The sequence below is a fragment of the Cebus imitator genome, unplaced genomic scaffold, assembly GCF_001604975.1.
Source record: "Cebus imitator isolate Cc_AM_T3 unplaced genomic scaffold, Cebus_imitator-1.0 Scaffold741, whole genome shotgun sequence".
In the NCBI taxonomy this organism is placed as follows: domain Eukaryota; kingdom Metazoa; phylum Chordata; class Mammalia; order Primates; family Cebidae; genus Cebus; species Cebus imitator.
In genome coordinates, this window is record NW_016108056.1 from 265,001 (window position 1) to 284,834 (window position 19,834).

Below are 19,834 nucleotides of genomic sequence, written 5' to 3' on the forward strand. Positions count from 1 at the left end.
GCGGTGAGCCGAGATCGCGCCATTGCACTCCAGCCTGGGTAACAAGAGCAAAACTCCGTCTCAAAGAAAAAAAAAAAAAAATCAGTACATAGAGGAGTATATCAATTGAAAATTAAGTACTCTTTGTATCCATTCTCATTTGACTTTACTGAGGTTTTTAGAACAGTACGTTCTTTTGAAATATTTTATATATGGAGTCTGTATGTGTGTGCATGTATGTACATATGTATACATGTATACATATACATGTATACACACACTATGCACACTGTTCCTTGACTTTTTTTCATATCTGGAAATTTTTTATATCATAATTTTCTTATTTAAGTGTTATATGCTAGGCATTGTTCTGAATGTAAATAGTTTCTTTTAATCCTCAGTAGACCCTATGAAGTCAGGATAATTATCCTAGGAAGTGATCTCTTTTGTTTAGCTTGTTTGTTATCATAGGAAATTATAAGTATATACAAAAGTTATGAGACTAGTATAATAGACTCTCATCCACCAATAACCCAGATTTACTAGTTATCAACTTAGAACCTTGTTGTTTCTAGCATTTAATAGTATTCCATTCTGTGGGTAAACAGTAATTTATTTCACCAGTCTCCTGTTGATGGACATTTAGAGTATTCATAAAAGCCAAAAAAAAAATGTAGTTCTGCATGTCTTTTTCTAATTATTTATACTGACAAGTACAACCATAGGGTAAATTCCAAGCAGTGGATTTGCTGCATCACAGAGGATGTAACACTTAACATTTTGATATCTTTTTGTCAAATATTCCTTTATTTATTTTTTGAGACAGGGTCTCACTCTGTTGCCCAGGCTAGAGTATGGTGGCACAATCTTGGCTAACTGCAGCCTCCATTTCCCGGCTCAAGTATTTCTCCAGCCTCAGCCTCCCAAGTAGCTGGGACTATAGGCACAAGCCACCACACCTGGCTCTTCTTTTGTAATTTTTGTAGAGATGGGGTTTCACCATGTTTCCCAGGCTGGTCTTGAACTCCTGAGCTCAAAGCGATCCACCCACCTTGGCTTCCCAAAGTGCTGGGATTACAGGTGTGAGCCACCATGCCCAGCCTGTCAAATATTACTTTCTAAAGCCATTTAGTTATCTTTCCATCATAAGAGGTTTATGATTAGATATAGTGTCTTGAAAAAATGACGTTGCGGGATAGCTTTAAAATAGAAATGTTACAGGAATTTCTGGGATAAGAAGGAAGATCAGGTGAATACCATGATAATTGGCTTGCGTGGGTTAAAAAGTAGAGGTTTGAAAGTTTGAAGTTCATTATTCATAGAATATTTAAAATGTGCATTTTCTTGTTCGGGGGCTTTAATTCTGTTAATGAATTTTGAAACAAGGAAATTGAAGTGGATGGGGATCATTTTGCTTTTTAGAGGGATACTTGTGGTTAGACTGAAGTATGTACAGAAAGATTCTGGGTCCCTATATTTCGGAGAATGTTGTTTATGTGATTGGGTAGGAGAGAAATTTCTGTGAAGAGCGGAAATTTCCCATGCATCCCAGAATTTGATGTTTATTTATTGCTTGAGTTTAGTTATGCCTAAGGGAATTCGAATAGAACAGAAGGAAGCTTCCTTTCTGGGGTTCCCTTTCTGCCAGGAGGTGCACTGCATTGACTGTGCTTCAGAATGGGAGTGGGGAGGAAGCTATTACACTGGGGTTGATGGAGACTACTGCTCTCTTGATGGCATTGGACTTGAAGTAAAACATTAAACTTCTCTTGCCTTTTGTGCCTAAATTATAAGACAAGGTTAGGGAAGGATGGCAAAGAAATGGGAAGCATTTAGAAATTTCTTTAAAAGTCAGAATAGTCAGAGCTAGTTTAGATTCTTTGACTGTTTAAAAGGAGATCCCCTTATTCATCTTTGGCCTGAGGTTCCCCAAAAATATACATTTCTAGTTTGATTCCCCACCCCATCCACCAGCCAAAACAGTTACATATTGTAGGACTTAGTTATGGTCAGCAGGGGGCACCCATTGCTTGTCTGTCAGTCCAGGGATTTCCAACAAAAGGGTGAAGGAGAGAGTAAGTTCTTGTTCCAGAATTGCTTCCTCTGAAAATGTCATTAAACCATTACTACCATTCAGGGCATCAAATGGGAAAAGTGTCCGGGATATTTGAACAAAAGCTGTCCATGTCTCTAAATGAGGGACCTTAATGAGACTGGTTATGACCCACAGTTTTATGGGAGTTGTTTGGTGGAGGGTTAATGCCCTTCCATTTACCCTGGGTACTTCCGAACTTTGTCTCCCGCCCCTGTGGTCCCCTTTCTTTTGTTTTCTCTTAAGCTTTTGACCAGTAACTTACCATGTTTTCCTAATTCAAACTCCCCTTAGACTTTTTTATTCCTACCTTTGGCATTTTTATTTGTTCCACTTTGACTGTTCCAGCTAGAGCTACATTCCCCATGGGAGAAATAAGGGATTTTTAAAAGAAAACCAGACCCTGTAGAGTACTCATTAATTGTTGTGATGAACACTGAGAGCTGGTACTTAAAGGAGGGTTGGAGGGCTACTCATTAGTTCAAAAGTAAATTAAAGGCCAAGTACAGTGGCTCATGCCTATAATCACAACACTTAGGGAGGCTGAGGTGGGTGGATCATTTGAAGCCAGGAGTTCGGGACTAGCCTGGCCAACATGGTGAAACCCTGTCTCTACTAAAAATATAAAAATTAGCCAGGCATGGTGGTGGATGCCTGTAATCCCAGCCATTCGGAAGATTGAGGCAGAAGAATCGCTTGAAGCCAGGAGGTGGAGGTTGCAGTGAGCCGCGATCACGCCACTGCACTCTAGCCTGGGCGACAAGAGCAAAACTCCATCTCAAAAAAAAAAAAAGTAAATTAAGAAGTTCCTAAAAGCAAATGAGATGGTTTCTGATGTCCTTTGAGTGCATCCCTTTAGCCCAGTATATTTAACCAGACTTCTTTTCTTATTTCTTTATTATACATTAGCTAAAGAAGCTTAGTTTGTCATTTGAACTCTTTCCTCTCAATAGATGACAGTTAAAAGAACCAAAGCTTTAGTGGACTTCATGTTTCTTTGGCCTAAGGGGTGGCAGAGAGATAATAGGGCAGAGAACGGTGACTCAGGTGAATTCTTACACATTTCTAAGGTTGTGGTTTAGAATATCAGTTTTCTCATTTAAAAATACCTCTTTCTTTTCTAGGGCAGCAGAAAAGAAAGTGGTGAAAATTACATCTGAAATACCACAGACTGAGGTAGGTATTCTGCTCCCTAGTAGAATAGTCTCTACATTTCTCTCTCCCTCTTCGCCTTTATTATATCTGCATCATCCTCCAAAATTTATTCACAGGCAGGAAATCAGTATTGACAGATTTTGGTGGTGTTACGTTTCTCTGCCAGCTATTCTTTGGAAAATATGTGGCTGGCATAGTGAGTAGTCATTCTTGAAGCTGTAGCCTTTTTGTATGTAGTTCTATGATCTTAACAGTGACTCTCTTTGAGATGTTTACAAACCTAGGATTAGAGTTTGGGAGGATTGTACCTTGAAAATATATTGCTAGATATGACTTTTATGTTGCTACTGGCCAGTAGATGAGATTGAAATTTCTTTGGATTTGTGGTGCAGGTCTGTGAAACCAGATTCCAGTTGAGATCATGTGTTCAGTATCATACTTTCAAAGTAGAGAATTATTAAACTGTTTTAGAATAGCATAAAACAATGCTGCTTCATTTCTAACTGAAAGAATACCACTAGTGTTGGAACCAAACTGTTCCTTTGATCACTTTTCAAAGGTCAGCCAAACAGAGCTTTTGACTTCTTGGCTTCATTCATAATATAGGTTTTACTTTTATTCCTCCCTTTTCTTTTTGAGGGCATGTAATAATAGTCTTTTTGTGTTTGCCTTCTGGAAAGGGCTGTTAAGTCCTGCTATGGACACAACCTGATATCTTCTAGGATTGTCAGCATTTTCACTTTAGACCCTAAGAAATTACTCCTGATGTTTTTAGGATACCTACCTCTGGCTGGGTGGGGTGGCTCACACCTTTAATCCCAGTACTTTGAGAGGTTAAGGGGTGGTTCGCTTGAGGCCAGAAGTTCAAGATCAGCCTGGCCATCATGGTGAAATCCCATTTCTACTAGAAGTACAAAAATTAGCTGGGCACAGTGGTGCAATCCTGTAATCACAGCTACTTGGGAGGCTGAGCCACCAGAATCGCTTGAACCCAGGAGGCTGACGTTGCAATTAGCCGAGGTTACACCACTGCCTTACAGTCTGGGCAACAGAGTGAGATTCTGTCTTTTAAAAAAGCAAAAAAACGAAACAAGCAAAAAGTACCTCGGACTAACCTTTTTTTCTTTTTTCTTTTCGAGATGGAATTTCGCTATTCTTGCCCAGGCTAGAGTGCAATGGCATGATCTCAGCTTACCACAACCTCTGCCTCCCGGGTTCAAGCAATTCTCCCTCAGCCTCCCGAGTAGCTGGGATCACAGGCGTGTGCCACCACGCCCAGCTAATTTTTGTATTTTAAGTAGAGATGGGGTTTCTCCATGTTGGTCAGGGTGGCCTCGAACTCTTGACCTCAGGTGATTGCCCGCCTTGGCCTTCCAAAGTGCTGGGATTACAGGCGTGAGCCACCGAGCCCGACCACTAACTTTCTTAAACCACAAATTGACATTTTTATTTCCTTTCTTTCATCTATTTTTACTTAGAGAATGCAGAAGAGGGCCGAACGATTCAATGTACCTGTGAGCTTGGAGAGTAAGAAAGCTGCTCGGGCAGCTAGGTGAGTGTCCCCAGCCTTTTGGGCCTGCAATAGTGATGTTGTAAGGTGAAGAGGTGTGATCCTAGGTTTTAGGTGTAGTTGTTGATTTTAAGTAGAATAGAGGCTTGCTGAATGACATGAACACTTTTTGACCCTATTCAGAACATCTCTACTGATTTGGATATCGTAGCTATAGATTGGGCTTTATTGAGAAGGGTTTGTGTAATAGTTAAAGCCAGGAACTGACTACTACTACTAATTCTGATAAGGCTTCCTTTTAGCTTAATCTCTGGACTTGGTAAGAGGGAGAGTAAACTGAACCTCTTTCATGGGGTTGTTAGAATTAGCTAATGATTGCAAGGCTTGAGATCACAAGCAAGAAGTGTCATATGTATACTTGGCATGCAGACAGACAACCAGGAGTGTGAACAGCTTCCTAAAATTTAGTTTGTTTTTCTTTCTGCAGGTTTGGGATTTCTTCAGTTCCAACAAAAGGTAAGAGTACAGAGATAACTTCTGAGAAAGTTATCTTTATATTCTTTGTTTTCTGGTATAACAGGTTTCATTTTTCCAAAATAAGGTAAATTTGCTAGCCATAGAAATTCTTAAGAGATTATAACTTTCACCTCTTTGCTTTAAGTAAAATTATACTTAAGCCTTCCTGGGCAATTAAGAGAGATACTGAATGTTATGAGAGGATAGGAAGTGCCAACATTTGTCTTCCTTTTCTTGAACATCTTCAAAGAAGTTTCTCTAGTACTTTGCTTACCTATTCTAGGGTCTCATCTGCATAAAATTATTGCACACTACCCAGTGTTATACTGACTGTGATAAGTGATAAAAGGGAAAAGAGTATCTTCTACCTTCACAATTTTACTTCTAGGAACGTATAAGGAAAGTCTTGAATGTGCTTAAAGAGTTATTCTCAAGGATTATCACAGCATTATTTATAGTGATCAATTACTGGAAACAACCAACTATACAACAGAGAATTGGTTTAGTAAATGTGTGCCATGGTATAGAAGACAACATTGTGCTGAAATAGTATTGAAAGATATTTACCAGAGATATTAATGAAAAGAGTTACAAAATTATAGTAACAGTATATTCCCATTTTAGTCATGTAAGAGTGCATATATAGATAGGAAAAAGGATTGGAAAGATATGCAGTTGACGCTTGAACAACACAGGTTTGAACTGCACAGGTTCACTTATACATGGATTTTTTTTTCCGATAAATACAGTTTCCCCTCTGTATTTGAGGGTTCATCATAATCAAGTGCAGTTCAAAAATGCAGTATTTGGTGGATGTTAAACCTACAGATATGGAGGAGCGACTTACTGTATCTGCTGCAGGACTTGAGCATGTGTAGATTTTGGTATCAGCTGGAGGGTTGGAGTTGGATCCAATCGCCTGAGGATATGGAGGGATGACTGTATTCTAAATTGTAGTACTCATTATCTCTGGTTGGTGGATATTTGAATGATTTATTTCTTTTTGTGTGTCTGTGTTTTTAAAATCCATACAATGAATATGTATCACTTTTGTAATGAATTAGAGGAAATAGTTATTATTATTTTTTTGAGATACAGTGTCGCTCTTACCCAGGTTAGAGTGCAGGGGTGCGATCTGGCTCACTGCAACCTCTGCCTCCTGGGTTCAAGCTATTTTCTTGCCTCAGCCTCCTGAGTAGCTGGGACCACAGGTGTCTGCCACCGCACCCGGCTAATTTTTGTACTTTTAGTAGAGACGGGATTTTACTGTGTTGGCCAGGCTGGTCTCAAACTCCTGACCTCAAGTGATCCTCTCACCTCTGCTTCCCAAAATGGTGGGATTACAGGTGTGAGCAACTGTGCCCAGCCTGAGATAGTTATTATTTTTAAGAAAGGGCTGGGTATGGTGGCTCACGCCTGTAATCCCAGCACTTTGGGATGCCAAGCTGGGAGGAGCGCTTGAACCCAGGAGTTGGAAACTAGGTTGGGCAATAAAGTGACATCTTGTCTCTACAGAAAATTTAAAAATTAGCTAGGTATGGTGGTAAACACCTGTAGTTCCAGCTACTTGGGAGGTTGCAGTGAGCTGAGATCATGCCACTGCACTCCAGCCTGGGGGACAGAGCGAGACTCTTGTCTCAAAAAAAAAAAAAAAGAACATAGCCCCTTTTCTCAGGAACTTAAAATTTAAATGTAAGGCCGGGCGCGGTGGCTCACGCCTATAATCCCAGCACTTTGGGAGGCTGAGGCGGGTGGATCACGAGGTCAAGAGATCGAGACCATCCTGGTCAACATGGTAAAACCCTGTCTCTACTAAAAATACAAAACATTAGCTGGGCATGGTGGCACGTGCCTGTAATCCCAGCTACTCAGGAGGCTGAGGCAGGAGAATTGCCTGAACCCAGGAGGCGGAGGTTGCGGTGAGCCGCATTGCACTCCAGCCTGGGTAACAAGAGCAAAACTCCGTCTCAAAAAAAAAAAAAAAAAAAAATTTAAATGTAGTTTCCTAATTCAATCCAGTTTTCTCTGTGACTTGTCAGTAGTTTCAAGTAAGAAAATGTCCCTCAGAGATCATGTTGTAGTGTTTTGCTGTGCTTTTAAAAAGAGGAAAATTCTGGCCACTATCACTAAGTGTTTTAGAGAAAACAATTTTTTTTGTGGCTCTTAGTTATATCAAGAGAGATAAAACAAATTATAGAAGGTGGTGGTTTTTTTTTGTTTTTTAAAGAGACAGGGTCTCACTATATTGCCCAGGCTAGACTTGAGCTCCTGGGCTCAAGCAATCCTCCCTCAGCCTTCTGGGTAACTGAGACTACAGGTGCATGGCTGAAATGCTGTTTGAAGAAAGATAATAGTCAAAATTAATTCTCTGAAAATGGAACTTGATAAAAAATACAGTTTCAGTGTTACTCATAATTCTGATGTCTTATAACTATAGAGTAACTCCAAAATAATGGAATTTGGGAACATCGAAAAGGAAGCATTGTTTTTTGAATGAAATCCTGAAAAGTTTGAAGTAAATAATTATTGGCTAGGTTAGGGTTGGGCCTAGAGGTCAATATACTATTTTTTTCTTTTTGTTTGTTTGTTTGTTTGTTTTTTGAGATGAAGTCTTGCTCTGTTGCGCAGGATGTAGTGCAGTGGCATGATTTCAGCTCACTGCAACCTCTGCCTCCTGGGTTCAGGCAATTCCCCTGTCTCAGCCTCCCGAGTAGCTGGGACTGCAGGTGAACGCCATGACACCTTGCTAATTTTTGTATTTTTAGTAGAAATGGGTTTCACCATATTGGTCGGGCTGGTCTAGAGCGCCTGATCTCAGGTGATCCACCAACCTCAGCCAGCCAAAGTGCTGGGATTACAGGCGTGAGCCACTGTGCCCAGCCAGGAGCCATAATTGCAACTCATGATAGTAGTTCTTGTTTGTCCAGTTGTGCTCTCTTTTTTAACAACTTTACTGAGATGCAATTTATATAATATACAGTTCATTCATTTAAAGGTATATAATTCATTGTTCCTTAGTATATTCACAGGATTGTGCTGCTATCATCACAGTGCTTATCACCCCAGAAAGAAACTCTATACCCATCAGCAGATATCCTCCATTACCTCTCCCTCCCCAGCCCTAAGCAGCCACTAAATTCTTTCTCTGTGGAAATTTGCCTCCATATAAATGAATTCATACAGTATATTACCTTTTGTGATTGGATTCTTTCCCTCAGCGTAGTTTTCAAGGTTCATTCATGTTATAGCATGTGACTCTATTCCATTGTACGGGTATACCATACTTTATTTTGCCAGTCATCAGTTGATGGGTGTTTTTTTTAACTTTTTGTTTAATATGAATAATGCTGCTGTGAATATTTATTTATGTACAAATTTTTGTGTAATTATGTGTTTTGGTTTTCTCTTGGCTGTATAGCTAGCAGTGGAATTGTGGGAGCATATGTAACTGTGTTTGCCTTTTGAGGAACTGCCAAACACTGTTTTCCAAAGCAGCTGTAACTGTTTTATGTTCCTGCTAGCAACTAATACAGACATTGCTAGATGCAATTTCTGCCTTTTCTTTGTCATCAGAGGGTAAAGGATATGTGTCCTGTATACTGTTTTTATGTTGCCTAATTTGACTTGAAGACTGTCGACTTTTATCACTTTTAAAAATATTAAATAAAACTTTATCTACTTCCTTAGGTCTATCATCTGACAACAAGCCTATGGTAAGAAATCATTTTTTATTTCTTACACACCCAGATCTTAATTCTTTATAGCTAACTTTAAAGTTAGTGACTCCTCCTCCCCAGATTAGAGGAAACTCTGAGAACATTAATTTGTTGGCTGTTTTCAGTACAGTGTTGTATGTCCTGAATTTAAAAAATTGTTGGAGATACTGAGAGGTCAGAAAAACTGTAATTGTCACATGATCAGTTACTGCAGATGTCTTCCTTCCTACCACTCTTTTTGAAAGTAGGAATAGATTTTGTTAGCTAGAGAACAATCCATGTAACCCTTTGTTTTATGGTATTGGAGTTTTAGGCCTTGTCCAGTGGCCTTAGATAATGTCTGATTCATAATTACCATAAGAGAATCTGTGGAAGCAACTTATGAATTCTGTTTGTAGCTACTCCTTTTTTTTTTTTTTTAATACTATCCATGAAATGTGAAATCAGAGTAAAGAATGTTAGAGTAAAATGGCTCTCTGGACCATTGTGACTAGTCAGCATGTTTAAAAATGGTAATGAATGCTGTGGTGAGATGGAATCAGCTTTACGAAATCCTGCTTAAGGGGTTACTGTTTAGTATTGTAAGTGAAGGTTTAATATTATTAATGAAAATTTCCTAAATATATATACATATATATACTTTTTTTTTTTTTTTTTTTTTTTTTTTGGCAGAGTTTTACTCTTGTTGCCCAGGCTGGAGTGCAGTGGTCTGATCTTGGCTCATTGCAACCTCTGCCTCCCAAGATCAAGAAATTCTCCTACCTTAGCCTCCCAAGTAGCTGGGATTACAGGCGCCTGCCACCACGACTTTTTTGTTTTGTTTTGTTTTGTTTGTAGAGACGGGGTTTTGCCATTTTGGCCAGGCTGGTCTCAAACTCCTGACCTCAGGTGATCAGCCCCCCCTCAGCCTCCCAAAGTACTGGGATTACAGGCGTGAATCACAATGCCTGGCCAAGTAACTGACTTCTTTCAAATAAATGTTATTACCAATTCCTTTCAAATAGCCTTTTTCTTTTTTGTTTGTTTGTTTTCTTCAACTTTTATTTTCAGTTCAGGGATACATGTGCAGGCTGTGCAGGCTTGTGACATAGGTAAACGTGTGCCGTGGTGGTTTGCTGCACAGATCATCCCATCACCTAGGTATTACACTCAACACCCATTACCTATTCTTCCTGTTACTCTCCCTTCCCCCAACCCCTCAAATAGCCTTGTATGATCTCAGCTAACTGCAACCTCTGCCTCCAGGGTTCAAGTGATTCTGTGTCTCACCCTCCAGGTAGCTGGGATTACAAGCACTGGCCACCATAGCCTAGCCAATTTTTTTTTTTTTGAGACAGAGTCTTGCTCTGTTTCCCAGTCTGAAGTACAATGATGCAATCTCAGCTCACTGCAACCTCTGCCTCCTAGATTCAAGCAATTCCCCCTGCCTCAGCCTCCCAAGTAGCTGGGATTACAGGCACCCACCACCACACTCAGCTAATTTTTTGTATTTTTTTTTATAGAGATGGGGTTTCACTATGTTGGCCAGCGTGGTCTCAAATTCCTGACCTCATGATCTGCCTGCCTTGGCCTCCAAAAGTGCCGGGATTACAGGCGTAAGCCACCAAGCCCAGCCAATTTTTTTGTATTTTTAATAAAGATGGGGTTTCACTGTGTTGGTCAGGCTGGTCTTGAACTCCTGACCTCAGNTTTTTTGAGGCAGAGTTTTACTCTTGTTGCCCAGGTTGGAGTGCAATAGCACAATCTCAGCTCACTGCAACCTCCACCTCCTGGGTTCAAGCAGTTCTTCTGCCTCAGCCTCCCAAGTAGCTGGGATTATAAGCATACGCCACGCCTCCTGGCTAATTTCTGTGTTTTTAGTAGAGATGGGGTTTCACCATGTTGGTGAGGCTGATCTCGAACTCCTGACCTCAGGTGATCCGCCTGCCTTGGCCTCCCAAAGTGCTGGGATTACAGGCGTGAGCCACTGCTCCCAGTCCTAAATATTCTTGTAATAGTAAGTCTCAGGTATCAAGGTTTCCAAGAAAGGAGGGAAGACAGTTGAGTTGAGTAGTAGTTATAGATTGTCTTCTGAAAAAGGAGTTTTGTGATAGTTTCTCTTTGCTTGGAGATAGAGTTAAGAAATATTTGCAGAGACCATGTGAAAATTAATGATTTTGGACTTGAATGGTAGCCCTGTTTGGAGGTGATGATTTAGACTTGTGTTTGCTTTCTCCTGCAGTGTTTGGCTTCCCTTAATCTTAAGCCCTCCTTATCCTCTTGCCACCTGTGATAAATGCAGGAGGCAGGGCTGAATCTTTCACTGTACTCCAGAGGAGGCCTTTTAATAAGCAGTGGATTAGATGGTACTGCTTAGTTTTCTAATTTTGCTCATAGGGTATCTTTGATGTTATAGGCTTATTTGAACTCGTAGCTTCAGGCTATAGTTTCTGCATTTTCTGTTTTCCATTTCGATTTTTAAAAACTATGTTCTTTCTTTCTTTCATGTTTTTAATAGGTTAACTTGGATAAGCTGAAGGAAAGAGCTCAAAGATTTGGTTTGAATGTCTCTTCAATCTCCAGAAAGGTAATGTAGGTTCAATGGAAGTAATGTTTTTGCAACATTAGAGCAGCTTATGGAAACTGCGTAGGCTGGAAATGACCCTTCTGAGAATGTAGCTGGCTACAAATCATTTCATTTCACACACTCCTTTGACTGTCGCCGCCTCTTGCTGATTCTTGATTATGTAGCAGGAATTCACAAGCTGAGTGTTTTTTTCCCATGGATTGTTTTCATAGCTTTCACCCAGGCTGTTAGAGGATGATCTATATTTCTTTTCTTTGTTTCTTTTTTTTTTTTTTTTTTTTGAGACAGAGTCATTCTGTTGTCCAGGCTGGAGTGCAATGATGCTATCACAGCTCACTGCAGGCTTGACTTCCCTGTGCTCAGGTGATCCTCCCACCTCGCCTCTCATGTAGCTAAAACTACAGGTATTTGCCACCATGCCTGGCTAATTGTTTTGTATTTTTGGTAGAGATGGGGTTTTGCTATGTTACCCAGGCTGGTCTTGAACTCCTGGGCCCAAGGGATCCATCCACCTCTGCCTCCCAAAGTGCTGGGATTACAGGCATGAGCCACTGCACCCAGCCTGAGCATGGTCTATATTTTTGTTGGTTAAGATGTTGAATTCAGTGATGCTAAGACTTATTACATCTACTTTAACTTTGCTAATAGGCATAATGGGAATCAAATAATCAGGAGAAGACAGTCTTGTCTTTAGGTTAAAGGTACCTAGAAATAAAACTTGGAGGTTCAGTGGAACAAAAATAAGAACGTTATTTCATTCTTTCTGCCCCTCTGCTAACTGATGTTATTTAGTTTATTAAGCAAGATGACTTCGTTTACTATATGCTGTGTGGGGTGATTGGTTCCCTAGGGCATAGTTGCCTTTGGAGTTTTGCAAGGCACATTGGAGAAAATTATAAGTATTTTTCTATTTGCCTAGAGCAGGTGGTCTTTTAATCTTTGTTGTTTAGAATAGGAACATGTTTCTTGGTTGTCAAAGTGGTGGCAGGGTATTTGAAACCAGAAAAACTATAATTTAAGAAAAAAATCATTGTGTCCAACTTCAGTATAAAAGTATTTAGCTCTCTAGAAAGCCATTGGAAGAAACTTACCTGACATTAGTTATATATTTTGCTTAGGAAAAAACTAAACACTAAAAGTAATCATTACTATGTAACTATGGAACACTTGTGTACAACTTTGTTCTATCTTTCTTCCATTTAGGTTACTTGTTTTTTTTTTTAATCTTTTTTTTTTTTTNAGTTTTGCTCTTGTTGCCCAGGCTGGAGTGCAATGGCACAATCTCCGCTTACCTCAACCTCCATCTTCCAGGTTCAAGCGATTCTCCTGCCTCAGGCCCCCGAGTAGCTGGGATTACAGGCATGTGCCACCACACCCAGCTAATTTTTGTATTTTTAGTAAAGATGGGGTTTTTCCATGTTGGTCAGGCTGGTCTCAAACTCCTGATCGCCTCGGCCTCCCAAAGTTCTGGGATTATAGGCATGAGCCACCGTGCCTGGCTGCCTGGCTAGTTTCTTAAATCCTTTTTTAGAGATGAGGTCTCCCTATGTTGCCCAGGGAAGTCTCAAACTCCTAGCCTCAAGCCATCCTCCTGCCGTGGCCTCCCAAAGTGCTGGATTATAGGTGTGAGCCACTGCACCTATCCTGGGTTATCATTTTTGATATTAACTGGAAATATAGCATTAGGTCTGTGTGCCTAGCATGATGCTGAGATCATAGGTGCTCAGTGGGAATACTTGCTCATTTATGTGAAGTAAGAAAAAATTGGGAGTTGAGAGACAGAATATGTGATTCTTAAGCCACATGCAGCTTAATTGAGAAGGGCTATTATAAACCAAAGGTCACTTGTGTTGTGCCAGCTGGCTGAGGGGAAGGGTGCCTTGGATCTGCAGCCCTAGTTCTTACCTGTCTTCTCCCTTTTTATATGAGGGCTAGATATCTGAGAACCCAAGCAGTAACTTCACTCCATCTCCTAGAGAATTGTCTGTGTATTCCTTCAGAATTTACAAAGTTGAACATTGTCTCTCTTACTACATAGCTCATATCTCCTGTTACACATTCCTGAGAAGAATTTGTCCATCAGTGCTATGCTGTATACCTGTGTTATTTTTATGGCATTTCATTATAGGAATATCAGGTCTTTCTCTTCCCTTCCATAGAATTTTTCTCTGTCTTTGACCTATTTTCATTTTTATTCCACAGGAGGCTTAGTAAAACAGATACATTTATTAACTTTGTGACTTTGAACAAATTACTGAACTTCTTTGATCCTTGTCTGTAAGACTTAGAGCGATAACTAGCAACCTGGTTATGAAGAGTAAATAATTGGATACAGGGACAGTTGGCAGTGGCTCATGCCTGAAATCCCATTATTTTGGGAGGCTGAGGTGGGAGGATTAATTGAGCCTGGGAGTTTGAGGCTGCATTGAGCCATGATAGTGACGTTGCACTCTGGCCTGGGAGACAGAGTAAGACCTTGTCTTTTTTTTTTTTTTCTGAGACAGGGTCTTGTTCTGTCATCCAGGCTGGAATGCAGTGGTGTGATCTCAGCTCACTACAACCTCTGCCTCCTGGGTTCAAGTGATTTTCCCACCTCGCCCTCCTGAGTAGCTAAGAATATGGGAATGCACCGCCAGGCGCAGCTGATTTTTGCATTTTTAGTAGGGGTGGGGTTTCTTCATGTTGCCCAAGCTAGTCTAGAACTTTTGGCCTCAAGCGATCCACCCACCTTGGCCTCTTAAAGTGCGGGGATTACAGGCATGAGCCACTGCACATGGCCTAGACTCTGTCTTTAAAAAAAAAATCGTATACAGTATTTGAAAGTACCTAATAGTGATACTTTGATCCTCAATAAATGTTAGTTTTCTTCCTTTTTTCTTAGTTCAGTTCTGTTGGTAAATTGGCTTTATGGCCTTAAAATTCAGTCAATTAACTTGTATCAGTTTTAGTTTTAGTTGATCGTTGATGAAATTTCAGCTCCCATTTTAAGTCTCTGGAAGGTTGTAATATAATAATGGTAATTGGCAGAACTCTAGCTATGAGCTTCCTTCTCTAATAACATTGATTGTCAATGTGTACAGCATATTTTTTATTTGCATATGTGCTAGAGTAGTGCTTCTGAAATTATCTGTGGCAAAAAGCTAGTTTAAAACATTTATTATTGCAGAGTGATACTTTTATAAAATACAATTAAAATGCTACAACAGTATTAAATTATTCTGAAAGTTTCTAAACATTTTCAATTTCTGGACTTTTACGAATTAGTAAGAAACAGTTTGAAAACTAGCACCAGGAGGCAGACTAAGTAGCACTTTACTAGAATATATATGGTTTCCAGGGACTACTTCACTTGGAGATTTTTGTCTTTTTTAGACGGAGTCTCTCTTTGTCACCCAGGCTGGAGTACAGTGGTACCATCTTGGCTCACTACAACCCCTGCCTGTGGGTTCAAGCTGTTCTCTTGCCTCAGCCTCCCAAGTAGGCTAAACACTGAAAGTAATCATTACTGTACCACTGTGGAACACTTGTGTACAACTTTGTTCCATCTTTCTTCTATTTAGGTTACTTATGTTTTTTTAAATCTTTTTTTTTTTTTTTTGAGATTGATTTTTTTTTTTTTTTTTTTTTTTTTTTTTTTTTGAGATTGAGTTTCGCTCTTGTTGCCCATGCTGGAGTGCAGTGGCATAATCTCAGCTCACTGCAACCTCCGTCTTCCAGGTTCAAGCGATTCTCCTGCCTCAGGTGCCTGAGTAGCTGGGATTACAGGCATATGCCACCACACCCAGCTAACTTTTGTATTTTTAGTAAAGATGGGGTTTTTCCATGTTGGTCAGGCTGGTCTCAAACTCCTCAGGTAATCCACCTACCTTGGCCTCCCAAAGTGCTGGGATTATAAGTGTGTGCCACCATGCCCAGCTAATTATTTGTTTTTTTAGTAGAGATGGGTTTCACTATGCTGGCCAGACTGGTCTTGAACTCCTGACCTTGTGATTCACCCACCTCAGCCTCCCAAAGTGCTGGGATTACAGATGTGAGCCATTGCACCCAGCCAGTTTGTGACTTTTTGAGATGTCCTCTTTGAGTATTTATTTATGTTGTTTGTAAATCTTGATTTTCAGAACCATCCTAATTTAAACAGTTTGGTTTATTTTGTCCCATAAATGATCAGTGTCCCAGAAATGCTGATATTTTGCTGTCTAGACCAGCACTGCCCAATAAAACTTATTTTACAAAGCCATTTGTGGCTAGTGGCTACTGTATTGGACAACTTATATCTAGCTTATATCTCCTATACAGCTTTCATAAATAATTGTAGAAAATATAAGCCATTTCAGAGTAAATCTATGAAAGAAGTAAAGTTGGAGGAAAGGGAGTAAGAAATAAGAAAAGTAGGATTTTTTTTTCTAGAACTTAGTGTTCTAGTTCTACATCCTGGAATTGCAGCTGCGTACATTGTCTGGTGAGAGTTGCCTAGTTCTTGTGGTTAATTATTTATTGCCATAATGAGTTGCTACCTAGAGTTTGTTTGGTTGGCTGAGGTTAGTAACAAGGTTAAGTTTGTGTTTACGGAACTGCCAGAGGAGCAGACTTTTTTAATTTTTTTGAGATGGTGTTTCACTCTTGTTGCCCAGACTGGAGTGCAATGACGCTATCTCGGCTCACTGCAACCTCTGCCTCCCAGGTTCAAACGATTCTCCTGCCTCAGCCTTCCAAGTAGCTGGGATTACAGGCATGTGCTACCACACCTGACTGATTTTTATATTTTTAGTAGAGATGGGGTTTCTCCATGTTGGTTAGGCTGGTCTCGAACTCCCAACCTTAGGTGATCTGCCTGCTTCTGCCTCCCAAAATGCTGGGATTATAGGTGTGAGCCACCATTCCTGGCCCAGATGAGCATACTTTTGTCCACCTCATCCTGGGATTCTGGGTTCCAGCGTAGCCTTCTGTATAATTTGGTCACTTGTCTTTAAGTTGGGTAATTGTCTAGGCACAGATTTTATTCAGTTATATGTGGTGTAAATAGTGGATGTTAGCAAGTAGTGTAGCCGCTTCTCTATCCAGTATTCTAAACAAGACAATGAGAAACCCACTTTTTGTCATCTGCCATCCAACTTATGGCCCTGCTTGTTTACTGATTTCTCTTTAGTGGACTTGGCTACTGGTCAATGTAGTATATGAATAAAGAGAGGAAGTATGTGAGAGCAAATTGAGGTACGGATTGAATAATGTTTATGATTGATTTCTTTTTTACTCTTTTTTTTTTAGAGATAGGGTCTCACCATGTTACCCAGGCTGGTCTCCAATTCCTGGGCTCAAGTGATCCTCCTGCCTCAGCCTCCCAAAGTACTGGGATTACAGGTGTTAGCCACTGTACTCAGCCTGATTTTTTTTTCTAAATTGTCACAATCTACTCATCTCTTCATATTTTAGATTTATGGCTTGAGCATATTACAGATTTAAGGAACCCGAGTCTCTGCTATTTTTTCTAGGCTGACTTTTGCATAACTATTTATATATTTCAGTTTTCAGCTCCACTAGTATACTATACACATGTCAGAACTACACAGAAATATGAAGAAATCTCTCTCCCTCCTCCCCACAGTCTCCCCTAAATCATCATCTCGTTTTCCCTCTGCCCAAGAAAAGTCTGTTCGTTCATGTTTCTAGCTCAAGTCTCAGTGAATAGCATCCTGTTGGTTTAGGCTAATGGAAAGTGACAAGGCAAAGAATGGTATTGGCATTTACAGACATATTTTACATAAGAGGCTGTAAATTGTCCCTTTCAACTCTTCGGACCATTTGAGGATAGAGTGGCATGCCTTTTCTCATAAGCCTTATGGTGATTGTGGACTAATAAACCTCCCACACCCCTCCAACAAAACAAAACTCAGATAAATAACATCTACCTGGTTTGTTCTGATTGATCACCAGCTAGGTTTTCTGTTTTTTGCTTGACTGGTTGTTTTGTCTCTATCTGTTTGCCATGCCTCCCAAGAGAAATAGTGTTTGGGTCAGTGCTATTAGTGAAGGACAGAACTTAGCCTGGCACATAGGAAACCTTTTTTTTTTTTTTTAAGACAGGGTCTCACCCTTGTCACCCAGGCTGGAGTGTAGTGGCACAGTGACAGCTCACTGTGGCTTCAACCTCCTAGGCTCATGTGACCCTCCTGCCTCAGCCTCCTGAGTTGCTGGGACTATAGGCATGTACCACCACACCCAGCTAATTTTAGTATTTTTTGTAGTATTGGGGTTTCACCATGTTGCCCAGGCTGGTCCTGAACTCCTGGACTCAAACAATCTGCCAGCCTCAGCCTCCCAAAGTTCTGAGGTTACAGGTGTGAGCCACTGCACCTGGCCAGAAACTCATCTTTGAAAGGAGTGAAGCCTGAACCTGGTCTTCTATAAAAAGTGAAAACAAATTAGATACAGTATGGCACATGCCTGTGGTCCTAGTACTTAGGAGACTGAGATGGGAGAATTGCTTGAGCCCAGGAGGTGGAGATTGCAGTGAGCCATGTTCATACCACTGCACATCAGCCTAAGTGATGGAGCGAGACCCCGTCTTCATAAAAAAAATTTAAAAAAGAAAAGAGTGAGAGATGGATAGAGGGAATAAAGCCAGGTCAGTTAATGTATTTGTAGTCAGAGGATATCAGCTTTGGTAAAAACTAAGTCTGGGCTTAGTGCTGTAGTATTAACTGCTGTGCTGATTTGAATGGAGTGTTTTTTTTTTTTTTTTTTCAAACATCGGCACCCTTGGGAAGGAAGAACTTCATACTTTTAGGACATTATAAGAAATCCATGAACGGAGGTATTTAAAAAACAAAACAAGTCTAATCCCACGCACTAAGCAGAAAACTGGAATGTAGTTGATACTCTTCTCCTTCCCCAGGAATGTGAGTGGGGTATATGTTACTGATTCTTGATTACTAGTAGAAGGTACAAGCATCTTTTATCCCTATCGACCTTAGTATATCTTCTTTTTTTTTCTATTAGAATATTACCAGGGTTTTTCTACTTATAGCCCTTCATATAGAGAACTGTCCTAAAGAGTTATCTTAAGGCCACTAAACCCTGAAGGATACTTTTTCCGGGTTTATGATTTTTGCCACTCTTCTTTCCTGATGGGTATGGTCTGTGTTAGCACAGTGTCACAATATAAAAGGTTTAGGCTGGGCACAGAGGCTCACACCTTTAATCCTAGCTCTAGTACTTTGGGGTATCACTTGATCCCAGGAGTTCGAGACCAGCCTAGGCAACATAATAAGACCCTATCTTTAACACAAAACAAAAATAGCCAGGCATGGTGGTGAGTGCCTGTAGTCCTAGTTCCGTGAAAGGCTGAGGTGGAAGCATTGCTTGAGTCCAGGAGGTCAAGGCTGCAGTAAGCCATGATGGCACCACTGCACTTTAGCCTGGGCAACAAAGCAAGACCCTACTGAACAACAAAAAAGAATATATAAAGGTTGAAAAGAAACCATGCCTCTACCAACAGTCTTCTTGTTGATGAGGCTGGTGACTAGAATATTCTTGGGTAGTTGCAGTGATAATTTTCATGAGCCTTTTGTATTACATTTTTTTTTATCACCATTGATAGGAGATGAACCGCTTCATAGTGATAGAGATATTGGACCTGCCTTGTTTTTGAGGAGCTTGTCACTTAACTGTATTGAGATACCAAAGAGGAAGCTGAGACAAAGTCAATTCAAAGTACAGAAGGGCACCAGTCTTCTAGCATACAGATTTCATTGTAGTTAAATGAAGGCAGACTGTTTTCAATTCACTCCTTCTGGAGAGCCTGTTGTCTTCTAGAGATAGAAGATCATACAGCAGTCCTCTCTTATCTGTGGGTGTGCTTTCTGTTGTTTTAGTTACCCTTGGTCAACCACAGTCCTAAAATATTAAATGGAAAATTCTAGAAACAAACAGTATGTTTTAAATTGCACACTGTTCTCAATAGCATGATAAAATCTTGCCCTGTCCTGCTTGGGTATGTGAATCATCCCTCTGTCAAGCATATCCCTACTACTTCCCCATTAGAGCAGTGCTTGTGTTGAAGTAACTGTTATTTTCCTTAATATTGGCCCTAATGCACAAGAGTAGTGATGCTGGCATATCATTGTAATTTGTTATAATTTTTTTTTGAGGCAGAGTTTTACTCTTGTTGCCCAGGCTGGAGTGTAATGGCGCGATCTCAGCTCACTCCAACCTCTACCTTTCGGGTTCAAGTGATTCTTCTGCTTCAGCCTCCCAAGTAGCTGGGATTACAGGCATTCGCCACTATGCCCAGCTCTTTTTTT

At 40.3% G+C, this 19,834-nt stretch overlaps 1 protein-coding gene across 2 annotated transcripts in view; it reads left to right on the top strand.

Moving 5' to 3' along the window:
- The window catches only part of LOC108296815 (SAP domain containing ribonucleoprotein), a 70,980-nt gene that overhangs the window by 21,066 nt on the left and 30,080 nt on the right, over positions 1 to 19,834 (top strand). For both annotated transcript variants that reach the window (XR_005198449.1, XM_017519416.2), the window contains exons 5-9: positions 3,196 to 3,247; positions 4,705 to 4,778; positions 5,224 to 5,252; positions 8,940 to 8,965; positions 11,466 to 11,534. Coding sequence is in view for 1 of the 2 variants with exons in the window: in XM_017519416.2 (XP_017374905.1) it covers positions 3,196 to 3,247; positions 4,705 to 4,778; positions 5,224 to 5,252; positions 8,940 to 8,965; positions 11,466 to 11,534 (250 nt within the window). In the remaining variant the exon portion in view is untranslated. The remainder of the gene's footprint in view (positions 1 to 3,195; positions 3,248 to 4,704; positions 4,779 to 5,223; positions 5,253 to 8,939; positions 8,966 to 11,465; positions 11,535 to 19,834) is intronic.